The following is a 26,503-nucleotide window of genomic DNA, read 5'->3' as shown; positions in this document are numbered from 1 at the left end:
CGTGTTTGGTCAGTTGTCACTTGGAGCGGTGAGTGTCATGGGGTCTGTCATCTGCAATCTGAGGAGTATGATATGCTAATACCTCAGTATCAGTGGAATGAGTTTCAGGATGAGTATTGGGGGCACTGTAGATGTCGGGAAGTGGAGGGTATCAACGCCGTGGACTGTGTGCAGCAACCTGTGATGCGAAGGGCACAAGGGTGGTGATGGAGAGACACGCAACATACAAGTGGGGGGTCCAGTACTGCATGAAAGGACATGAGATGCTGCAGGAGTGGGGGATGGCCAGGGGTGACAGGTGGTCACTACCATCATGGCCAGTGCTGAATGACAGTGGGCATCAATGAGCTATTGTGATGGGTGTCAGAGCTAAGATACCTGGTTGGAGTCTAATTTGAGATGGTGGGTAGAAACATGTTGGTTATTGGTAGAGATGAATTGTCCATAGAAAATGGGAGGGTCGAGATCATGGTGGAGTTTGGGGGTGGCGAGGCCACCTGATGATTAAGCTGAGCTTGGTTCTCTCGGTGTCCAGCAGAACCTGCATATCTTTCAACGATCAATAGCTAAAAGAGCCCTGCAAGTAGAAAATGGCTGGGACCATGCCTGGAGTGGGAGGACTCAGTATCAGTGAGCTGGCCAAAAATGCATTTTCATATTTGAGTGGCAGGAGGCCCTCTTCAGTGGGATAATTTCCTTAATCCTGCAATTGCAGAGAGCAGCTTCACATCATTTGCAATCATATCATTGAGCATGTGAAATGGAAGCAGTGTACAAGGATGTGGGCTGCAAATGCTGGTTGCAAGCAATACTGATTATGTCATTGGTTCGTGCAAATTCAAGATAGACATCTCTGTGAAGCAGAAGTATTCCCAGGTGAACTTAGAGGAGGCCCTAATTACCATAATGCAAGGCACCCTAAGGTGTGCAGGGGCATCAGATAGATACCCTCTCCTCCTGAAGAGTAAATATAATGCAAGACCCTCAAATTAACAATGATGCTTGAGTGATGTGGGGTTGGGAGGAGAAGGGTTCATTATCCCAGCAACACTTCGAGAGCAGGACATTCTATTTGCCACATGATTTGTGGATCAATTGTCAAATTAGGGCCCTACAAAGTTCTGAGATGAATTGATTCGGACAACTCCTTGCAGGAATGCTGTAGTCTCTCACTCTATGGAGGAGCATGCAATGCCTTCGCTGATTGAGATGAAATAGTTGATTGCTCTCATTGCTAACAAGAACACTTGTTCCCAGCAAGTTTGCAAGCCTGATGATCTATCCACAATAGGTGTGATCATTGTGGTTGCTGCAGTCCAACAAAGGCACAGGGTGATGCTGAAGGAACAGAAATAACAGCAAATCCTGAACCAGCAGTAAACTTCAATTGCAACTGAAGGCTTTCTCAGGATATGCTGGGGCCTCAGAAGGACTGGGGTCTTTCATCTTTGGCGCTATTTCCTGAACATGAGTGAAGTGCAGTGTTAGCTTAGGTAAAGGATATCCCTCAACACTGGCTGAACAATGCCAGCTACTGGATCAGATCCTGTGACCTGAAGGGTAACAATCAAGGTGACAGCTGCTTTGAGCTTTTAGGTGACTGGATCCTTCCAGAGAGAAATGGAGGGCCAATGTGTGATCTCTCAGATGTCCATCTACAAATGCATCAAGACTGTGACTGACACGATATGTGCCACATTCCTTTATCTCATTTCCCCATGTCAAGATCGGTGCTGCAGCCTGACCAGTAGGATTTGGTAACATACAGCACCCCCACTAGGGACAGGGCACCATTGAATGCACATATGTCACACTGAGAGCACGAGGTCATATTGCAGCAGAGTTCAGCAATAGAAAAGGATTCCATTCCATCATCAATGTGTAAGTGATCTGTGATTATCAGTATCACATCTTTCAAGGTTTGCACCTGGGACCCTGCCACAACTCCTTTGTCTTTCAGAACAAGTTTTCCTACTGCATTTGAAGGTCCAGATGTTTTGTAAAGCTAGTTAGTTGGGACATAGGCTCGTCACTGTGACCATTGCCGATGATTCCAGGCATAACTGCCTGACTTTGACCAAGCGCAAATATAGTGCAGCTTGTTCTTCCACTAGGACCATGGTGAAGATGCTGAGACGACGGACCTCCTGCAGATCAGGTTCCCAACCTGAACTGGTTCGATCAGGCCCTGCAAAATACGATGGCAGACTGCCACATAATCCTTACATGCTGTGCTCTGCACAACTAGAGCAGGCGGCAAGAGAATGTGATGGCTGCTGAGGAACTGGAAGAATGGGAGTCGTCTTCTGAGGATCAGAATGTAGATCAGGAGGAACATCAGCTTGTGCATGACAGAGTACAACTGGGTGAGGTACTGCAACCAGACAGGACAAAATTGACATCCAGTTGCAGTCGATGAGAGCTGGGTGTAGTAATCAATCATTGACTGTGAAGTAGGAGTTGCTTAGCACCCAAGCAATTAGTTTGTAAATCCTGGGAGAAGCTTGCAGCTTCTGTATGTTTGGTATCTGTTTGCTTTTAATATTTATAAATAAAAGTCACCCTTTTGAATCATTTAAAGACTTTCATCAATGTGATAGCTACAGACTGAAATGGTCAACAGTGATAAGATGCCCTGCTTCGATATGCAGTGGGAGGTCTAATAGATGGGAAGTGGTTGAGGAAAGGGGAGTTGTACAGCCTTATGCTTAAATAGTCATAGATGTAGGAATGTGCACTATATGGGCAAGGGAGAGGTAGACAGGCCACCTGTACGTTGTGAGAAATAGTTTTGTGGTTGCTGTGCTTCTAGGTTGATGATGAATAGCAAAACCAAGCACTGAGAATAGGGCTGTGAATCCTGGATGTTGGTTCTTCCATTTTATCTTTCTGTTTTAGAGTCTGCCTCATACAGATCAGACCTTTGTTGGGATGGGAAAAATCAGAACATTAACTATTTCCCTGTCCACCGATGCTGCCTCTCCTTCTGAATATTTCTCACGTTTTTCTATTTATGGTTCAAATTTGTAATATCTGCAGCATTTTCCTTCTGTGTTTGGCTGCGATATGATTGGTTTGTCTCTTAGCAATATGTTAGGCAGTCTCCTGTAGTGACTGAGCTCGGCTTGTAAGGCAACATATTACTGACTGCCTATCACCACATCTTTCCAACAAAGGGGCATCGGACTCAAAATGTTACCTCTGCTTCCTCTCAACAGATTTTGCCAGATCTGTTATGGTTCTCCAGCAATTTCTGTTTTTGTTTGTGTATTATTGCCTTTTCTTGGCAGAAAAGCTGACCTATTTTCTCCTGATGACACCTACCATTAATAAATAATTCACATTTCACTCTCTCCTTTTACCAACATTAACACTCCATTTGTCTTTTGCTGTGAGCACCCTCACCATCTGTCCCAACTGCTTCTCTTTCATCTATCAGCAACATTAAAAAAGTGTCTTTTCCAGCCCCCCTCAGTTCTAAAGAAAAGTCATTGTACTTAAAGCAATTCCTCCTCCACAGGTGTTATTGACCAGTTGAGTTTCTCCAGCATTTCCAGTTTTTACATGGTTTAGGGGGTACATGCAAATAGTAGCCTAGTAGCTGATGGAATTTAAGTTCAATTAATGAATATATTTGGCATTGGAAGCTGAACTAGACTGTATGATGTTGACTGAAATACCGCGAAAGTACAAGTAGCTGTTTTAAAAACCCACCTTGGTCACAAGTGTGCTTTAATAAAGGCAATCTGCTAAACTTACCTGGTCTAGTCGACCTATGAATCTAGGTAGACAATAATGTGATTGGCTTTTAACTAACCTTACGGGCAATGGGCAATAAATCCTATCCTTAGCACTGACACCTACTTCGATGAAAGAAAAGTAATATCACAATAAAAATTTTGAAACTGGTTTTTAATCTTTGCCTCTTAACATGTAGATTTGTTTGCATTAAGTTAAGATTCTGTTGCTAATTGGAGAGAAGAAATTTGAGTATATGGAATACATGTTGACCATTCAAAGAATAAGTATATGTGTAGTTTTATACCATTGGTGTTACAAATAATTGAACAACGATGAATATGAAAGATTTCTTATCTGCATGAACTATGCTCCAAACTATGCTCCACTTTAGAGTTAATTTTCCCCACACTATTTCTGATTCTGGACAATATGCTCGCTTCCAATTGCTACTTGGAATGTGAATCTGAACTTTTTCCACATTTAATGCTGGGCACACATTGCCAAGAACAGAATTTCCACAGGAAATAATATTAATTAGTTTAGAATAATACAATGAAATGTTATATCTCACTGAGGTATCATGCTCAAAATCAAACCCTACTCTTCCTAGCGTCAACGCATAAGTTAAATGATTTTAAAAGGCATGCTGATTTCACCAGTTTATCTGATCTTCGGATTTGTGTTGACCAGAAGTATCAAGTAAATAAATTCTAGCTACACATAAACAGTTATGAACCATTGGCATATAGCTCTATTAATTAAACTTCTAATCCCTTTCTAATCTACCCATTACTTATACATATGCACACATGCGTGCACATATAAAACATTGGCATAACAAATAGAGGAAAAACTGCAAAAGCAGATTAGTAGGCTGTGCTCACAGGATCACTTCCAAAAGGTCTCTGACATATTAAATAAAAGCCATACTTTACAGCGACTGCTCTAGGTTCAATAAACTGTGTTGTTTTATTTGTTTCAGGCTTACAATGGTTTTTATTGCAAGGAAAAGAGAGAGCTCCTGAGCTGGTGGGGATCTGAAGGTTTTCACGATTCTGTTCACACCTCCAAGCTGTTCATCTATTTGATGACTAATCATATCGTAATCAGAAGGCCTTTGGCTTTGATTACCGGTCACTGGTCCACAAACCAATCAGTTACTTTATGAATTTAATTGGTATAAACCTCTTGGCTCGAGTTCATCTTTACACATTCTTCAATCACTGCTCAAACCAGCAGCTGTGTAAATACCGCTTACAATGAGTGTTGGGCTACTTGCTTTGAAAACATGCAATAATCACTCAGCAATCCTTGGCTTTTAATATCATTCTTTTCGTATTTGTATCCAAAAAAAATCAGAAAAAGTGAAATAAGACTGTCCTTATAGAAATTATAAAAATGCAATGTGAGTTTTTGAATAATCTGTCATAACCTAAATAATGATATTGGTCGTGTTGCCTATTCCCATTACAAATCACAGCCAGAGTGCCATTGTTAAGGTAAGCTTTGAATGGACTCCCGTAGCTCATAGTGACTGGAATGCATCGCTGTTTGCCCGTGTGGAATCTGCTCGGTCCAGGGAAGTGGCTCTGGAACAGGCAAAGGATCCTACTTAAACACGATGGTGATATCCTGCCCATACCCAGATTAAATTCTAGCCAGCAAGACTGAAAATCCACCTTCTCACCCCTGTATCAACAGAAGTCCTTAAATGGTCAATTAACTGAATGGGCAAGAATTATTATCTTGCAAACGTGGAAGAGTCAATCCACCTGATTGGTTTAACCAGTGTTGGCAGGCTGGCAGTTGCTGAGTGGAGTCCATTCAACACCATAAATCTGTGCATGGTACGACAATTGGACTGGCATCCCCGGCCTTACTATTGACTTCCCCTCCCCTAACCCCAAGCCCTGACTCCTGTCACACTCACCTCCACACCAGCACCACCCCCAAAAAGCACCACTTTACCATATGCCATCCTTCATCCTGGGAGTCCAAAGGGTTCAAAAACTTAGAGCAGCCATGGCTATCATCTTGCCACTGCCAGGTTCTGCAGCTGCCAGCCTTTGATTAACTGACAGGTCTTAATGGTAAGGACTCCCTCATCCTGGGTCTTAAATCTGGTAGAAAGTGCATCAGAAGCCAGCCTGATAGAAGACTCAGTGGATCCCCTAGGCTGCAGGTATCCCTATTCCAAACTATCCCACTTTTGGTTTGAAAACAGGAATATTCTAGCCTCTGTTACATTTTTGCCTTGCCAGGATTACAAACATGAATTTTCTTACGAAAGAAGAAAGGTTGTCACCAACCTTGTCATCACCTTAGATATAATTTCTTGTATATACATGAGTTAACTGAGAAGCAAAGTCTTAAGATGCCTGTATAATGGCACAACACAACTCTCCCCTCAATAAACTTCTGGAATACATAATATATTGAATGGTAATGGTGGCCTCTGTTTCCAACTGGAGATTTGTTTTTATTTGTTCATAGGATAAAAATGTCACTGGCTAGGCCAACATTCTCCCCCATAGAACATGCAGCCCTCCGCTCCAATCCCAAACTCACCGAAAAACCTGCGGACAAGGCAGCTGCAGTTGTAGTATGGCACACTGACCTCGACATGGTCGAGGCCAGGCACCAACCTTCCGACACATCCTACTCCTATCCCCTTGACCATGACCCCACCCCCAACCACCAAACCATCATCTCCCAAACCATCCACAACCTCAGCAGGTGACCTCCCACCCGTAGCCTCCAACCTCATCGTTCCCCAACCCCGTACCGCCCGCTTCTATCTCCTTCCCAAAATCCACAAAACGCACTGCCCTGGTTGACCCACTGTCTCCACCTGCTCCTGCCCTACCAACCATATCTCCACCTATCTCAACTTCATTCTCTCCTCCTTGGTCCAGGAACTCCCCACCTACGTCCGTGACACCACCCACGCTCTCCACCTCCTCCAAAACTTCCAATTCCCTGGTCCCCAACACCTCATCTTTACCATGGACATCCAGTCCCTGTACACCTGCATTCCCCATGCAGATGGCCTAAAGGCCCTCCACTTCTTCCTGTCCTGCAGGCCCGACCAGTCCCCATCCAATGACACCCTCATCTGCTTAGCCGAGCTCTTCCACACCCCCAACAACTTCTCTTTCAACTTCTCCCACTTCCTGCTGACTAAGGGGGTGGCCATGGGTACTTGCGTGTGCCCAAGCTATGCCTTCCTCTTTGTCAGTTACGTGGAATAATCCCTCTTCTGTAGGTACACTGGCCCTAAACCCCACCTCTTCCTCCGTTACATTGATGATTGTATCGGAGCCACCTCGTGCTCCCACGAGGAGATCCAACAGTTCATCCACTTCACCAACACCTTCCACCCCAACCTCAAGTTCACCTGGACCATCTCTAATACCTCTCTCTCCTTCCTAGACCTCTCTGTTTCCATCTCTGGCAACCACCTAGAAACCAATATCCATTTCAAGCCCACCGACTCCCACAGCTACCTAGAATGCGGCTCCTCCCACCCACCTTCCTGCAAAAATGCCATCCCCTATTCCCAATTCCTTCGACTCTGCTGCATCTGCTCCCAGGGTGAGGCATTCTGCTCCTGCACATCTCAGATGTCCTCGTTTTTCAAGGACCGCAATTCCCCCTCCCGCAATTCCCCCTCCTCAATGGTTGAGAATGTCCTCATCCATGTCTCCTGTATTTCCTGCAACTCATCCCTCACACCCCGTCCCCGCAATAACAACCAAAACAGAATCCCCCTCGTCCTTACGTACCACCCCACCAATTTCCGGATCCAAAGCATCATCCTCCGACACTTCTGCCATCTGTAACCGGACTCCACCACCAAAAACATTTTTCCCTCCCCACGCTTCTCTGATTTCTGGAGGGACCACTCTGTCCGTGTAGTGAGACTCCTTTGACTCCTCCCCCAACTGCGTCTCAAAACCAGCCCAGCTTGTCCCCACCTCCCTAACCTGTCCTTCCTCCCATCTATCCTGTCCTCCCACCTCAAGACCCACTCCTATCTCCTCCCTACTATCCTCAGCCCGCCCCCTTGACCTGTCAGTCCTCCCTGGACTGACCTAACCGCTCCCTAACTCCCTACCTATGCTCACCTTTACTGGCTCCATCCCCACCTCTTTGACCTCTCTGTCTCCCCTCCACCTATCTTCTCCTTTATCCATCTTAAATCCGCCTCCCCCTCTCTCCCTGTTTATTTCAGAACTCCTTCCACTCCCCCATTTCTGAAGAAGGGTTTAGGCCCGAAACATCGGCTTTCCTGCTCCTCTAATGCTGCCTGGCCTGCTGTGTTCGTCCAGCTCTACACCGTGTTATCTGTAGGTCAACATTAACAGCCTGTCTCTAATTGCCCTGGGGAACATGGTATTGAGCTGCTTTATTGAGCTGCTACAGTACTTGGGTTGTCGGGACACCCACAGTACTGTTGATAATGGAGTTCCAAGATCGTGGCTCTGTGACAATGAGGGGATAATGATATGATTCCATCTGGCACCATCTTCTCTCTGATAGCTTACACTCTATCTCTGCTGCTGTCCCCATCTCCCATCCAGGTTCGTGTTCTAACACACTCACTGTTGCCTGCAACATTTACCTGACTCACCCTCACCCACTCTAACTTACGACAACGCTAGCCCTGCATGCCCTCTATGCTGTCTACTTGGGACACCTCCCCGCCCAAGCCTGACATGGAAGAAACAGATTTGCAAAACAAACATCCATTTCTACAATATCTGATGATGGTACTGATTGGTACTTGACCGATCAGAGTCTACCTGCCTGGTCTGTGAACTAAAATTTAATTGCACCTCCACCCAATGATTGTCCAACCTGTCAGCTTGTGTCTGAGATTAATGAAGCTGTTTGACCACACATAGAGGAAATTATGGAAATGTCTAGGGCAGAGAGGTTCAAATTTTCCTTATTTGGCCTCTTACTCCTTTTTGGCCACAGGGAGCCTTTCAGAAACTTCGCTGAGCCACTTCTCCAACTCTCAAATTAAACTAACAGCCTTTGACATCAAGACCACATTCGACCATCAAGGAGTCCAAGCAAAACTGGAATCACACCTAAAACAAGCAAGTTGGTCCTGGTTGTTGGAGAGTCTCAATTCCAGGATATCTTTGCAGAAATTTCACAAGGTGGTATTCTTGGGCCAAACATCTTCAGCTGCTTCATCAATGGCCTTCCCTCCATCTTTAGTTCAGAGTGGGGATGTTTGCTGATTGCACAATGTTCATATACAGAAGTTGTCCATGTTCAAATGCAACAAGATCTGGATAATGTCCAGGCTTGGGCTGCCGAGTGGCATGTATCATTCATGCCACACAAATGCCAGACAATGACCATCTCCAATAAGACACTATCAAATCACCATTCCTGACTTTCAATGGTATTACTGTTACTGAATGACCCACTATCAACATCCTGGGTGACATCATTTTCTAGAAACTCAACTAGAATTGCCACATAAATGTACTGGGTACAAGAGCAGGTCAGTGGCTGGGAATACTGCAGTGATTAACTTACCTCCTGACTCCCTAAAGCCTATCCACCATCCACAAGGCACAAGTCAGGAGTGTGATGCAACACTCCCCACTTGCCTGGATGGAGACAGCTCCAACAACACTCGAGAAGCTCAACACCATCCAGGACAAAGCAACCTGCTTGATTGGCACCACATCCACAAGTGCTCAGCAGCAGCAAAATGTACTATCGACGAGGTGCACTGCAGAAATTCACCAAAGATCCTTAGAAGCACCTTCTAAACCTATGACCACTTCCATCTAAAAGGACAAGGACAGCGGATGCATGGAAACATTACCACCTGCAAGTTCCCTTCCAAGTCATTCGCCATTCTGATGTGGAAATATTTGCCATCCCTTCACTATCACTGGGTTAAAATCCAGGAATTCCCTCCCTCAGGTTATTATGGGTCTACCTGTAACAGTAGGACTGCAGCAGTTCAAGAAAGCAACATTTTCTCAAGAGCAACTAGAGATGGACAACACCTGCTGGCCAGCCAGTGATGCCCACGACACATGGGTGAAAAAACTTACATCGAACCTTGGCGAGACTCGATTGGGGTTTGAATTATCTGATGGGACTTGTCATGTCTTTGTGGCCAGGCTGCCTGCAGTGGACAATCCCCATGCTCCACAAAACCTATGAGTTAAGAACCCTCAGCCTGGAATGCTTGAGGAATGAAGGGGAAAACTGCTGAGGATTCTTGCCATTGACTTCTGTTCAGTGACTTCTGCTGGAAAGTAAGCATGTGGAATATTAGATGCAGAAAAAGTTCAGCTGTAATTTTGTTTCCCTTGTATCAAATACCTTTTACACATAACAAATGGTAAAAATAAAATACCAGAAGTTTGCTGCCCATGCAATCATAAGTTAGTAATGGGTACTATTCAGGGAAGCGATCAAAAATATAACCCAACTGATTTTGATTTTGTTCTAAGTGTGTACATTATTCATGTGTATGGATTTTAGTGTGTTGCTGTAAGAAATCTGAATTCAAAACTTGGTCCTGAATAAAATAAGAATGAAAACACATTAAATGTATTTTTCAATGAGAGATCCATTGAATGAATTCCAAGAAGAACACCGGATGTTATGACAGACAAATTCCCCAACTCAGTAGCAGACCTCAATGAATGCTTGTGACGTCAAATTAACAATCTAGTTTTTCCATGATACGGTTTACTGTTGGATTTGGATATATTTTTTACAAGGTTATATTGTACTTGGCTTAAAACTACCTGTACATGTCTTTCCAAATAACTATTTCCTGTTCCATGAAAGAATGCTGTGCACACCTAATTGCAGAATTGTTCTTCTTCAAAAAAAGTTGCATAAGTCAGTACTGTTTCAAACACGTACCTTCTTTAGTTTTTTTTACACTTTTTATGCATTTCGAATCATTTTCACTTGTTGTATTATTTCTAGTCCAAAAAGTTGCATGTTTGACCCAAATCAATGGAAGCATTGGAAAAGGTTGTTGTGTTAGTGACACAGTCCAAGATAGATCAGGATTGCGGAAATTATTGGCAATGTGATGCAATTATGTAAGAGCATGTAATGAATATTTAACCAATTTAATTAACCAAAATTTATTGTTAATGAAGTTTGTATAAAATAGAAACGCTGTTATTCCAGTACACCTTTTGATATTAGTTTGTCGCCTTTTGTAAATTTTCCAATTTCTTGTTTCTGTAGGAACGCTCTTCCTTTGTGTACTTTTTGGAACGCTCTAGAATGGGAAATACAACATAGCGTTCCTCTGCTGCACAGAAGACTTGATTATGTGCTGTTCTAAATGACTTTTTCAAAATTCCATTTGCTGCCCTTTATTTTCACCAGAACTCCAGTTTCCCATTCTAACTGTGAAGTGATCATGTTGCTATGATAATGTTTGAAAGTCAGTCGTTATTAAAATATAAACCAAAAATGATGCAAAGATGAGAAGGACATCTTAATCATTGATGTGCTGATATGTTTGCATTGTTGGTTTTGGATTTCAAATACATATTGGTGCATCTTGTCTAAAATTTGTTTTTCAATTAAAGCTGTAATTGCTGGGGTGATTGGTCAAACATTGGGATGCATTATAATCGGCACATAAATTAACAAAGCTCTACTTGCTGATTTTCAGGTGAAAGGAATTGATCTCTAATCATTATGTTTGGGTTTCCTGATGGTTTGGATACTATTTATTTATCTAGCATAATGTAAGTTTATATTTATTTCAACACAACTTTTTTCAGGATAATATGCATTCGAGAATAAAACAGAATATGAGTGATCAAATCAGGCGTATGTAAAGAAATACACCATGCACAGACTCATTGACTTGAATGTTGCAATCAATGGAAGTTCAAAATGGACCATCTCAATAGCAAGATGTTTATCCAAAGAGAGGTGCAATTTATCCAAAGCACTAGTTCTCTGCCCTGACGGCAAGTTTAAAAAAAAACACATTACTTTGGTAACCATCCTATTGCTACAGTCCAAATTCAAAAAGTCCTGTAAAACTCTATCACCCTGCTCAAAACCAGGAAAGCTGAGGTCTTTGGTACAGTTCTGATTTTGTCTTGAACTCGGCCCTTTCTCATTTGTGAGTTGAATTTGTTGTAACTAGTTGTTCGCTGTGTAGTGTTTCAATCTGATTTGGTGCTGTGGCAGATTCTTCAATTGTCTCAAAACATTATATGTACTATCCAGTTGCTGTCTCTTTGCCTTTCTACTTGAAGTTTGTTTGCACTGGAAACTGAGATCTTTTCAGTTTTTGCAGGAGTGGAAGGTATTTCTTCATTCTTCCAAATCAGTATAGTCATGGAATTCCATTTCATTGATGGTTTGAAACAAATTTCTTTTTCCGATGTAACTAACTTCAGGGGATTCTACTTTTATTTAGGTTCTGTCATGATTTTGTGGAGCACTGTAAAATCTTCTATCAGCTGTTGTTTAACCTCATCCCACTTTAAATGAGATTGATAGCAATGCATATCTTTGGACTCAGGACTGAAAACACCGAGTTGTGGATTACGTATAGCTTTTTGAATATTTGATGTCCTCTATATTAGAGAGTAGCTTGTAGCATACTTTCAACATTATATGTGAAACTCTTGGAACATGTGATGAACTGCTGTTAGCTACAGAGTATTTTCTCAACTCTGGTTCTATATTTAATAACATTGTGACATTCACTCCTGTGTCTAATTTGGAATTTGTGAGATATCCAATGACATAAATATTGGTTTCTGGAATATTTCATCTGGTTCACCAGTTTCTCGAGGAAATCTTTGTGTTTGCATTGTACTGTTGGCTGTTTTACCTCATTTCCCCCTTTGTGTGTGTGGTTCTTTAATTGTTTTCTGTTTTTGCAGTTGTATTTCTGCGGCTGTATTTTCGGCACATTTTCTGAAAGTGACTCAGTGTTTTAGAGGGAAATATTTGCTTCTTAATAGCTGGGCTGCATTATTTTCTGTGAGGCTTCTTTGCTGCATCACTTTGACAAGGATGTTTAGCATCTGATCAATTTCCAGCCATTGTATTGGCTTGTCACTTGTGTCTCTAGTGGTTCTGTACCTTCAGAATTGAATGGATCCAAAGTTTCCTGCGCTCATCATGACCATTGCCCATCAGGATTGATCTGTGTTGTCTCTGGAATTCGGCTTCCCTTATGATTTGAATGGCTTTCTCTTGAGTTCAAGTTTCTGAAGGACAGTAATAAATCTGACAAAGATCCATCAGTAATGTCTACAACAAAACCCATCATTAGAATTCTGAGTATATGTTATTATAGTTGCAATTCTCCACTAGTCTGTAGTAATCAAGAGTGAAGTCTTCTGTAGATTCCCTGTATGTTGAACTCATCTTCAAAACATGTTCTTTCAAGAATTTATTCATTCTGAGATTTAAATAATTGCCAAAAGCATTCAATATCTATGTTTAATAAGTCTATTGTTTCTTTTACCTGCATGGGTAATAAAATCAGCAGATATACTCCTAGTTATGTACAGAAGTTTATCTACTTATTCAGCTTCTGACTTAATATCCAGTTTAGAAACTAATCTATTCCTTGAGAATTGTTTTCTCCAGGATATACAATTTAACTTCGATTTGACCCATCTCTGAAATTAAATCTCCCTGGCAATACTATTTTGGATGACACTGCTTACTAATGTGATATATTATTTAATCGACCTTAATGATTTTTATTTTGCAGTAACAGGTGGCTCTCCTGTGCTGAAGGGTTTCTCACTAACTGGAGCTATAAGGGAGGAATTTCCAACTTTTTGTTTGTAGTGGAGTATCCCCCCAAGTTGTCTATAATTCGACCAGAATTGCACATTTCTTTAAATTGCTCCAAATTTATTTACTTTAAATGATTAGTTCATAATTTCTCCAGCTCTCCACTCCCTTATTCTGCAAATTTCTTTCTTGGCCTCATTACTTCAGTTTTACCTAGCCATTCATTGTGGTATCCATGCCCTATAGTGGTGATGCCTGGTCTTAACTGATTTTTTAAAAATTCCCATCCACTCAGCCTGAGTTACCGCGCCATTTAAAGTAACCCCATTTTGCTTGTGTTTTCTTTCAAATTAGGTTTGGACTCGCACAATCTCGGATGTCAATTCAATTATTGGCTGATTTTGATCCCCACTCCCATAGATGATCAACTTGCAATGGGGCCAATATCTCTGCAATGGAGTTTCAAATCTCCTTGGTTGCGGTGCAGCTTCTATGCAGTCTGAAATGCTTTCCATATAATTCTTGGAAAGATTCTTCAGTATCGGGTGTTGACACGAGGTATTTTGGGGTCCGCTGGCTTCAGGGATCAGGAGTATGTTTTCCTTAAAGGCTTTTGGGTTACCAGTGAGCATATCTCATTGAGATTGGTGCTGCAAAATTAACACTTTAGGTTTCATGCTGATCATGTGCAGCCATCTGTATTTTCTGAGTGTGTGCTCCTTCAACTGCTTATGTGGTCCCAGTGAGTGTGAAGGTAGCCACCTTCTGATTTAATGGTAACAGTGTTGTCATGTAAACAAGATGCAGTTTGTTGCATGTCTGCATCTGTTTACAGATTATAAGAATAGGTTCGACATTACTATACAGGTGGGTGGGAGGACTGAGCCTTGGATACCTCTCTCTCGCTGCCTCAGGAGATTCGACTTTACTCTCCCACCATTTCCTCAGGACGTCGTCACAGTGGGTGATGTTCATTGTCATCAATCAATTTCAGACTTTTCCAGACCCCCATACGACAGATACTCCCTTTCAAGGCTGCAATACACTCCTCATTTTACTTCTTGGATGGCATCTAACTTTTAGCTCAGTAATATATAAATTTTATGGGTTTAAATGTTTTAGAGGTTAATGGGTGAAATTAGTCTTCAGTGAAAGTGTACGACAGATTGCAAATGAACAGCTCATTTTGTACTCTGCCTGATTTTCTTCTTCTTACCTTCAGGGGGTGTCCCTTCAGCATAGGAAATCTACCTGCATGAAGTTAAAGTTGTGTTGACAGCTCAATGATTATATGGAAATGAAGTGGGAATTCTGTTTGTGTCTCCGTCCTGTGTCATTCAACCTGCCCCATCTGCTACTTGTCACAGAAGTCAAATTTCTCCCTCATAATATTTACAACTGAAACTAAAAATCATGTAATACTTGCTTAGAATGAAATCCCTAACGGTGAAATTGTTGATTCCTACGACAACAGGTTACATTTTTGTAGTTTATTCCATGGAAACAAATGTTTTACTGATTTCTTTTCCAATTCATTCAGATTGGACAGCTTTTGGGATTGCCTTTTTCTCTGCCATCAAGTGCAGAAAGCAATTGGACAACTTCTGCTTCTGATAGACAGCTATTCTGCAGACCGGAGAGAACACACAAATACCTCCGTGCTAGTATCTATGGCTCAACTGTGTATGATCTCACAGAGAAGGATAGAATACGCAACCAAGCCACAGATATTCAGCTGGGTCGACCAACCAGATCAAGGTACTGTTGAAATTAACATATTATTTTTATTTGATGATTCTTAAATGTTTTCGAAGTTGTGTTCATTACTTTATATGTACTTATTTTGTAATTAAACTAAAAACCTCAAGTTGAATTGTCCTTGTCCAACCCACTTCCCCACCCCAAATTTTCAACAGGAATAGGGACATAGAAACATTGCTGGGACAAGAAAAGTAACTAATCCATTGTGATTTTCCAGGCGGCCGGGAAGGCAAATGCATCTTAGCATTTGTTTTGAGAGGGTTAGAATTAAAGAGCAGGGATATACTGCTGAGGCTCTACAATGCTCAGGTCAGACTGCATTTCAAATATTGAGAGCAGTTTTGGGTCCCATATCTAAGGAATGTTGTGCTGGACGTGGAGGAGCTCCAGGGGAGATTTACAAGAATGATCCGGGGGATGAGGGGCTTGTCACATTCGGAGCAATTGAGGGCTCTGGATTCGTGTTCGATGGAATTAGAAGGATGAGAGGGGAAATCCGATTGAAACGTATAGAATACTGAAAGGCCTGGGTTGATTGGACACAAGTTAGTTGTTTCCATTGGTAGGATAGACTGGGATTGAGGACAGAGCCTCAGAGTGAAAAAAATGACCCTTTATAACTGAGGTGAGGAGGAGTTTCTTCAGCCAGTGAGTGGTGAATCTATGGAACTAAAAAGACTGTGGAGGCCAAATTGTTGAATGTATTTAAGACAGAGATAGATGAGGACTTGCGCATATCAGCCATGATCAAATGCAAGACCGAACTCAGTGGGCTAAGTAGCCTAATTCTGTTTATACATCATATGGTCTTAAGGTCTATCCTGCACTATGGGTCGTACATGTGTGGAGACGGTCATTTATTGCACTACTTACAGGGATCACTTGCTGAATGAAATAAAGCTGGGAGCATGTCCAAATATGACATTTTATTTGTTATTATGTCAACTTTTAAAAAAATTTCATTTCCTTGCTGCTTCACGTGTTTATTACATTACCCTGAAATTTTAACCCGCAACTTAATTTCTCCACTGATCACAACAATCCATTGGCCTTCCAGTGGACATCATTGGGTGAGTGGATCTCTTGAACCATCCACAGACCTTTTCCTTTCATTTTAGCTTCTTTTAGTCAACATGCAATATATTTTATCCAAGAATTTGTATCTTTTGAGTCCCTCGGCATTTCGATCCCCCACCCCGTTATGTGTATTTTATTGGCAATAATGGCATTCCTACGTATCAAAAAATGGTTGAGTGTTGACATGTTTGCCCAACCTTGACACTACTTGACATGAACACACAAGCATATTCCAGCAGGGGTTTGAGGAAACCAATCAGAAACAGGAATCGATATCTGTTACCACTCTAGCAGAGACCACGATTCTGGGACCTTGGACTGTATAGTTAGAGTTAGAAGGATATATTTATGGCTTATGGAAGCAATGGGTTGGGGACCTGGGACCTTAGTGTTGATACCTTGATTGTTTTATGCTGTATACAATTCCTTTCCATTCAATGGCAGCCAAAATTGCAGACTAATTTGCCAAGCACTTGATGCAAACATGCATACAATGCAACATCAAAGCCTTTGCCTCGCAAGTTAGTGCTGTAGCATAACACATTCTCAAGAAGTGAAGCATACGATTTATAGGATGTTGCACCAGCAACAAAAAAGTTATGTTTTCAATCAATTACAGCGCTGTTTTATTGACTTAAGTGATGAGCCAAACTGCGTGCAACCTTACATACTGCCATTTTCAAAGATCACTAATTACTTGGATTCTTAAAATGAAAATAGTTCACTAATGCTTGAATTTATTATCAGTGCTGGTAACTTGTGATTTCTCAGTTTTTCTTTTTGCCTAGTCTTCTAAGAGCCAGACATTGCTCTCTATCAACATTCAATGACAAAAATAGCAGAGAAAAGAGACAAAGTAAGTTGTGAAATAAATTGCATCATGTTGTGTTCTGCATTGAAACTCATTTGATAATGAAAAAAATTTACGTCATCAACGATCCTTTCCAGAATTGTGTAATTTTATGAATGTATGTCTGTTATTGATGCGTTGTATTTTTATAATCTTGGTAGGTTTAGAGTGCACGTGAGATTGAGAATCACAGATTGAGGCAGTAAAACTATGTCTAAATGTTTGTTTGTGAGTCTGGACTATATTTATGACAGCAAGACAGTCCTAAGAGAGCACACCTACAAAAGATATCTCCATCTAGAATCTCTCCTGTTCACATTCATTAAGCTGGTTGAGAGTTAGAGACATTCCGACACATAAGAGAGAGATAAGTATCTGGCCATTTTGCTCCAATCTTGATCTCAAGGTGTGGTTTCAGTCTGGAGTTGATGTGACAAAAATGATCTTATCCAATAGATACAATGTACTTGCTACTTAGGATGACACAATTAAAGACTGACAGAAGGACAACTAAAATTTAACTGTGGCATCTCATAGCAGCTGGCTGAGGCTTTGAGACGAGGAGGAGAAATATAATTGGGACTTGATAATTACTGTATTGATAGCATCCTTTGTAACTAGGTTTGAAAGCTCCTAGTGCCTTTTGCTTGGCTGGTACCGAGGTGAGAGTCATTTGAAAGTTACCTGAAAGCATATTGTATGTATGGGAAAGAACCAGAGTAATCTGTGCTGGGATGAAGACCATAAGGAAGAGTCGGCAAGAAGTCCAGTTTAGAGAGTACAGGAAGAAGAGCTTTATTAAAGAAAAAGAGCTCATATGGTTTAATCTCTAGATTATTACCTAAAAAATACGGAATTTGATTTAAAAGTAGGCAGATTAAGAAAGTGAATGTGTGCCTGAAGGAATGGCGGAAAAAAGAGTGGGTCCATATATAACTATATTCCATTTTAGCAGTTTAAAAGCAAACTGAAATTAAGAGAGTAAAATATTAGTCAGTAATTGTACTTTAGACAGTAATTGTAAAGGAAAAAAGAGAAAGAGTGTAAAGTAATTAAACGAAATGAAAGAATCAAAAAACGTAGGGACGCCTGTGGTGCTGTCACTGTTGACTCTGAGCCAGAAAGCTCCATTTTTGAGTCCCAATCCAGGTCTATTTAGTCATGGAGAGCTGAGCCACTGGTGCATGTTGCATTGGAGTCAATCCCCAGTCTGGATAAGTGAGGAAAGTTAGTCACAAGAAGGGCATTCAGCTGTAATCCACCTGCCAAATCTTAAATTGATATGGTTTATATGAATCGTGATGGAGACAGATGATTAACCAGCATTGTGGTGATCCATTTAACATATGAGAAACATCACAAGTAACAGAGAGAATTAAGAAATATGTGAATGAAGTGTGAGAACAAAAGAGCGGGTGAGGATGTATAATCCAAGTTATTATTCAGAATAAATGCTTTACGTACAAGAAATAAATTGAATGAATTGCAGGCAGAAATTAAAATGGAAGCCATGGAGTGGTAACATGTGTGCAAAACAATCAGGATTGTAAACTGAATAATTAAACAGGTCATAACATCCACAGGAATGATAGGAAAAATAAGACAGTGGGAGAAACAGCCTTAGTAATTTCAGGGTGAAATGCTTCAATGATTAAGCAAGAGTGTATAAGGAGAGGTTAGCAGGCGTTGTAGGCCTTAAGGGTGGACTTAAGGAATAGAAAAGAATTTAAGACTAGTGGGAGTTGGTATTAGTCTCCTGGTATCAGGAGTGAGGTTGTGAAATGTATAAATGCAGAGATTAGACAAATTTATAACAAAAACACCCAGTGGTTCAATGGTGGATTTGAATTTTTTTTATCGGTAAGCAGATTAACTCATTTGAAAAGTAATGAGTTCCAGTTCACCACAACACTATGATCTAAAACCAACAAAGGAAGCATGATATATTAGATTTAATAATAAACAATTAACCAGACTTCCTTTGTATTTATTCATGGAATGTTGGTGTTACTGGCAAGTGGCATGAACTGCTGCAGTTCTTGTGAGATATGGTTGATGTGTATGTTCTATTATCAAATTACATTAGAGACAAAGGAACTGATCATTCTAACAAAACAAAGGGTTTTATTTGGTACGTGCACTCAGTAACAGAATTTGTCCCTCTGATTGTAGTTTAGTTTATATATTTATACACCCTTCGATCATATTGGCTACGTAGCTATTTCATTTATCACAGGATAGCAGAAAATCAAAATGATTATGGTAACTTCCCAATTCCTCACAAGGCAAAGACATCTGCGGTTGATACAATGACAGAGATTGCATCCTTTTTCAGTCTAGTCAATTTTTCAACAGCATGTATTCCATATCACTTGTGTTATTCGCCTAACTAATTAAGGCCCTAGCAGTGCCTATTACACAGCACTGGGGTCTTTCATGTTTAAAAACAGGTCTCCACTTTATCTATTTTTACAACTTTCAACCTGGGCCAAAATATTTCTTTCTAGCTTTATAATATTGTCATGACCTTCTCTCCTTTGTGACATAGTTTCCCCTGAACCTGTCTACCGCTGAGAGCCCTTAACCAGATTAAAGATGATTTCTATCATTGACAGACATTACAGTAGTTATATCCCCTTCATGTGATAAAAATGATTTCCTTCCTTTGTGTGTGTGCAGGTGTGGAATTCAGGTTAAATACGTTACCACCCCTCTCAGTGCCTCTGTTTCACCTTTAGTATCTGTTCCAACTATATCTCTAATTTTTTTTATTTCATGTAGGTCCATCCCCAGTTAAAATCCTACTGGTGCTTGATTATTTATCTTGTAGCAAGCAGGGGATGGTTCAGTGCGGTGTAGTTCTCAAAAGAAAGAAACATGAAGCAGCTACTAATATTTACCCATTATACTTCTGCAAGAGCATGTTTAAAGTCAGGCTACCTCCAATGCGATCGGACACAGACTGTCCATAAATTGAGTAAGTCTGTTAATTGGAAAAATGTCTGAAGATTATTGGGACATATTCAGAAAATAATTTAATGAAGTATAAAAACTTGCTGATCCCTGAAAGATAAGAGCTTTACCTTTCAAAAATACTCATGGGCAATTGAAGAAGTAAGAGACAAATATAAACAGAAATGAGAAAGCATAAAAAAACTATAAAATAGAATGGGCCTGAGCAAATTGAATACAAAGAACAACAAAAGTGACAGATACAAAAAAGACCCCATGTTAAGAAACTTGCAAGGAGTTTCAAAATCAACACAAAAAGTTTACAATTAAGTTAGGACAGTTGGAAGAAACCGGGTTTGCTGATTGTGGATTCAAGGAACACATTCTAAAAATTAGAGTGAAAATTAGGAAATCCTTGTATACCCCATAGGTTGTAGATGCTTGGAACTGTCTTACACAAATGGCAATTGATGCTAGATGAGTTGTTGATTTTCAAACTACAATTGACTGATATTTGTTGACTAAAGGTCTTAAGGAATAAATGGCTAATATTAATAAATGGAGTTAGTTAATAGATTACTGAATCACAGAATGAGTGGAAAAGATACCTTGGGCTAAGTGGCCATCCCTACTTCTGTGTTGATGCTCCAGTGTCTAGATGTCCTGGAAACGTCCTATCATTCTGGTGTAATTTCTTGCAAAGTTTTTTAGTTTGTAATAATGATTGGTAATAATGATGGCAGGTGAGATGATTGAATGCCACTTAACCTTGTGATTAAGAGGTGGAATAGCATGAGGAACAATGATAAATTTCAGAGTTAGAGACTGGCATGTTGAAGGTGGATTTCATATTGGTAGAACACTTTAAACATGCTCTTGCAGAAGTATAATGGGTTTAAATTACTGATGTGGCAGAAGCTGGACAGAAGCAATAAAATGATAATGAACACAGAGAAAGAAGGAACATCAGTTTTCAAAGTCTCCATGCTATTGCTGTTCTCACTAAAAGTTAATGTGCTGTTGAATGAATTGCTGATGCTTGATACCAGTTATCAGACTCTTGGCTTTTCAATTCATTGGTTCTTTTTGCTCAACATAGTGTCTTTGAAATATTGTCTGCTGACTCAGTGTCCGATGGTTAGGTTTTTGTCCCGAAGTAAACAATGATTAAACTGCTTGAAGACAGTTAAATAAAAGAAAGCTGGCAAGCCTGCTTGACTTCAGAGATATTGGAAATGGCAGATACTGGAGAATCCAAGATAACAAAGTGTGAGGCTGGATGAACATAGCATCTCCCCCAGGAGCACAAAACCTGACGTTTCAGGCCTAGACCCTTCATCATAGAGGGGGATGGGGAGAGGGTTCTGGAATAAATAGGGAGAGAGGGGGCGGCAGACCAAAGATGGATAGAGGAGAAGATAGGTGGAGAGGAGAGTATAGGTGGGGATGTGGGGAGGGGATAGGTCAGTCTGGGGAGGACAGACAGATCAAGGAGGCTGGATGAGGTTAGTACGTAGGAAATGGAGGTGCGGCTTGAAGTGGGAGGAGGGGATAGGTGAGAGGAATAACAGGTTAGGGAGGCGGGGATGAGCTGGGCTGGTTTTGGGATGCAATGGGCGAAGGGGAGATTTTGAAGCTTGTGAAGTCCACATTGATACCATTGGGCTGCAGGGTTCCCAAGCGGAATATGAGTTGCTGCTCCTGCAACCTTCGGGTGGCATCATTGTGGCACTGCAGGAGGCCCATGATGGACATGTCATCTAAGGAATGGGAGGGGGTATTAAAATGGTTCATGATTGGTAGCTGCAGTTGTTTATTGCGAACCGAGCGGAGGTGTTCTGCAAAGCAGTCTCCAAGCCTCTGCTTGGTTTCCCCAATGTAGAGGAATCTACACCGGGTACAGTGGATACAGTATACTACATTGGCAGATGTGCAGGTGAACATCTGCTTAATATGGAAAGTCATCTTGGGGCCTGGGATGGGGGTGAGGGAGGAGGTGTGGGGGCAAGTGTAGCACTTTCTGCGGTTGCAGGGGAAGGTGCCGGTTGTGGTGGGGTTGGAGGGGAGTGCGGAGCAGACAAGGGAGTCATGGAGAGAGTGGTCTCTCCGAAAGGCAGACAAGGGTGGTGATGGAAAAATGTCTTGGGTGGTGGGGTCGGATTGTAGATGGCGGAGGTGTCGGAGGATGATACGTTGTATTGGGAGGTTGATGGGGTGGTATGTGAGGACAAGGGGGATTCTCTTAGGGCGGTTGTGGCAGGGGCGGGGTGTGAGGGATGTGTTATGGGAAACGCGGGAGACACAGTCAAGGGTGTTCTCGACCACTGCGGGGGGGATGTAGTGGTCCTTGAAGAACGCGGACATCTGGGATGTGTGGGAGTGGAATGTCTCAACCTTGGAGCAGATGCGGTGGAGGCAAAGGAATTGGGAATAGGAGATAGAATTTTTGCAGGAGGGTGGGTGGGAGGAGGTGTATTGCAGGAGGGTGCGTGGGAGGAGGTGTAAATTTTTTTAAAAATGCAGTCATACCTCACGACAAGAAATCCTGAAGAATAGAGAGTATTTTAGTTTATAAAACAAATACTTTATGACAAAGGGAGGAGGGAAACCACAGCATAGTCTGTGGAACTGTAATTTCAACGTCAGGCGACATGTGTTCAAATCCCTCTGTGGCAGCTGGTGCAATTTACATGGAAAGAAAACAGTCATGGAATTTGTAACTCCACAGTGGTGACTATAAAGCTATATTTTCTTTTTGTAAAATTTCACCTTGCTTTCTTCATATCTTTTAGGGAAGGAAGTCTGCTAGCCTTATCTAGTCTGACTTATGTATGTCTCCAAAACCACTTTGGATATTGTTGGATTTTTAAATTTACTGTAAGCTGATTTATTACAGTACCAGATACTATGTTCTAAGTTTGAACTTAATAAGTAGATTTATTTGCAAATGAACCTATAAGATTTGACATTTAAGAAATCCAATCTGATGTCCACTGTGAAGGAGATAACAAGGTGTAGAGCTGGATGAACACAGCAGGCCAAGCAGCATCAGAGAAGCAGGAAGGCTGACATTTTGGGCGTAGATCTTTTTTCTGAAATGTTAACAGTCTAGGCCCAAAACGCCAGCCTTCCTGCTCCTCTGATGCTGCTTGGCCTGCTGTGTTCATCCAGCTCCACACCTCAGATTCTCCAGCTTCTGCAGTTCCTACTATCTCTCCACTATGAAAGAACATGCTTGAAAGCTGTGTGATATATAAACAAACACTTTTCTGAGAGATTGACTTTGTTTTCTCATATTATTTGGTCAGCTTATTTGCCTTGAAGCCTGGAGTTAATACTCTTGGTTCTGAATTAATTCAAAATCTCATTTTTTTTGAGCAAGGAGCAAGTAAAATGTTTCTTGTGTTATCAAATTATATGTTTCTGACATGTAGAGATGTATTAGGCTAATATTGGTTGAATAACACAATTAGATGAGCCAGCAGGGGCAGTGACCTTGGCACAATAATAATGTCGTGAGATGGGGAAATCCAAAGCTGCAGCCTACCTCGCTGGGAATGTGTTCAAATCCCAACATTGGATTTGAGTTAAGTTAATACGCCTGTAATTAAACAAAAAGCTTGTTCATGTAACCACTGTTATTCAGGAGAGGTAGTCTGCTATCCTTGCTTGTTGTGGCCTGCATGTGACTCCAGCCCACAAAACAATGTGGTTGACTCTGTTCAGGGGCAATTAGGGATGGCAGCAAAAAGCCAGTGACAACCAAATTCAATGAAAGAATAAAGGGGAAAAACATACTTGATCGGTGCTCTTTGACCATAGTGACTGCACTAAGACATAAGTTATTAACAGTGATAGTTTTATTCCATAGCAAACAGTCAAAAAGTTGGCATTAAAATCCTAAATGGCAACTTAAGTGAAGTTCACACGGAATGAACATCGAGCTCACATTTTAATTTACTGCTTACCCTGTTCAGAAAATGTTAACAGGATATTTGATCACAAAATAAACAAGACTGAATCCATTCTCTCCAACGTTCGTGTGTACACATATATATTAAGCATTGTTCAAGAAATTATCAAGAGACATTTTTGCTAGTTTTTCATTTCTCAATCCTGGGGATACTACGGCTCATTTTAAAGCTCTTACCACTGTCAAAGTTGAAAATAGCTAATTGAAGACCGATCAGGGCTAAACTTGCACTCTCACTGGTAGAGTTCTAGATGATACTTTTGCTTATGGATCCATCAGGGATTTCTGAGGTTTATGTGACCTGTTCCTGATACACTTAATTCAACTTGTCCTTTAGTTTTATTACAAACAATGTCTAATGCTTCATTTTCAATGTTTATTATGGTAAAATGTGACCTCATACCTTGCACTTGAGCGCTAAATGGATAGCAATTTAAAAAAGCCATTCATTATAAATTATGTAAGTTCTGACCTTCATAAAAGCCAAAGTATGTTTTAAAATGCAGTACACATAAGGTCGCTCATCTGGAATGAAGAGACATGACAATTCCTTAACATACATTTTTGGATTATAAAGGCCTATATACAGTGAAAGGAAATTTGGACATGTTTGCTGGCCAATAATTTGGCCATTCTACGAATAGTAGCAACCTTGGATGTAGTTCATTTGACACCTGCACAATATCTGTCACAATGAAAATAATGTTATTGTCTTATTGACAATGAAATAAACTTCATAGTCCAGTTTTCTTTTACCAACAGAACCTATTGATTGCTCTCATGAGATTGTCAGCAGTCAGATTATAGTGTTACAATGCTCACTGAAATTAAAGGGTAATCTCAGTGTTCGGTGTTTTTGAAGTCCATTTATTTTAAATCAGAATACAGGATTAACATCAAAGTGGGAGGTTACAGAAATATACATTTTGTCAATGCATTTTACCTAGGCTGTTTTTTTTTGACCTTGCTGTGTTGGCTGTTGCCATTCAATGCCCTTCACATCTTTCCCACTACTCAGGCCCACAGTGCATTGGGTTTGACATGTGTTCATCTGATTTCTGCTGAGTGCTCAGTCAGAACAAGTTGAGCATCTGCTTTAATGCCCATCCAAAATATCTGCTTATATCATAAGCTTTCCTTTCTAGTTCTCCCAAGTATTTCATCTAACACTGGCAAACTGTGATATCATGTAAGGCTGGCAGAATGATATTTTTCAAAATTTTATGAAGCAAATTGTGGGAAATCTGCATTACCACAAATCATATGACCAATTACAGTAGTTTAAATAAATTTTGACATGATTTTAGTTTTCATTAATCAATGTAATGATATTCAAAGATTAATTTGCATGTTGCTCCCTCAGGGTTGAATTACCAGAAGCATCCATTGAATCCTTCAGCGTTGATTTTTGAAATGTTTAAAGCAAACATTGCATTTTTGATGGAAATCGTTTTGGTAGAAGGTCACTTTGAAATGTAGTATTAATCTTGAGATTAACAAATTACTGAACCTCATTTTTGAGTAAACTGAGGATAAATGTTTACTTCCCTCGAGGTTTTGACAGCTCAGAATACAAAATGTCAGTTCTTAGAAATGTTTCAGGAGTGAGAAAGATGATAAAAATCCACATAATAAATATGTGGCTCATTTTGTTCAGAATGGAATATTATACAACGATCTTAATAATATTATTCTTGGGAACATTACAAGTATAATTTAGCACCACTGTTCTAGCACACATCCTAATTAAAATTGAATTAGCTGTATTATTTGTTTTCTGTGTTGTGATGCCCCCATCTACTAGCATGTGATCAGAGCAGTTTGCTGTCACCATTCTCCTTCCTTGACTTGGCTAAGGGCCTACTTGGTTTTCAGTTGTGAGTCTTAATAATAAGAGGCTGTTGTCTTGAACAAGACATAGTTTATTGCATGATAGCAATTAGACACAACTTAACAATTAGACACAACTTAGAAATAAGTTAGTCATTATTGCTGAGACTGAGCACACCTAGAATAAATGTCTAGCTAACTATAACACACTCTGCTTTTTCCCCACCCAAGTCAGTATGACACCATCATATCGAATTGAGTTTAATGCAATTTTCAACATTAACCCTTGTCTACTATTGTCTTTTACAATGTAGTTAACAGTACACATTCATGCACATAATTACATTTGCCATTAACACATCTCTCCACAAGTTTCCAACTTTACAAATTCAGAAAATTTGGAGGTTTCACAAAGCTTCCAAAACACCTCCTGTTCAGATTTTGAAAATGAGAAGGTCATTAGCTTGAGGACTGTTGACCTTGATTCTATGTTTGACCCTGCAGTAGACTGTAAAATCTCCCTACACTGG

At 40.7% G+C, this 26,503-nt stretch overlaps 1 protein-coding gene across 3 annotated transcripts in view; it reads left to right on the top strand.

Annotated features, from left to right (window-relative positions):
- Positions 1–26,503, top strand: part of LOC125457983 (uncharacterized) — a 347,795-nt gene that overhangs the window by 245,535 nt on the left and 75,757 nt on the right. For all 3 annotated transcript variants that reach the window (XM_048542816.1, XM_048542817.1, XM_048542818.1), the window contains exons 4-5: positions 15,071–15,288; positions 17,157–17,224. In XM_048542816.1, the coding sequence (XP_048398773.1) occupies positions 15,071–15,288; positions 17,157–17,224 (286 nt within the window). The remainder of the gene's footprint in view (positions 1–15,070; positions 15,289–17,156; positions 17,225–26,503) is intronic.

Source organism: Stegostoma tigrinum, chromosome 14 (genome assembly GCF_030684315.1).
Source record: "Stegostoma tigrinum isolate sSteTig4 chromosome 14, sSteTig4.hap1, whole genome shotgun sequence".
Taxonomy (NCBI): Eukaryota; Metazoa; Chordata; class Chondrichthyes; order Orectolobiformes; family Stegostomatidae; genus Stegostoma; species Stegostoma tigrinum.
Note: the sequence above shows the minus strand (reverse complement) of the source record. Positions and strands in the feature narration are given on the sequence as shown.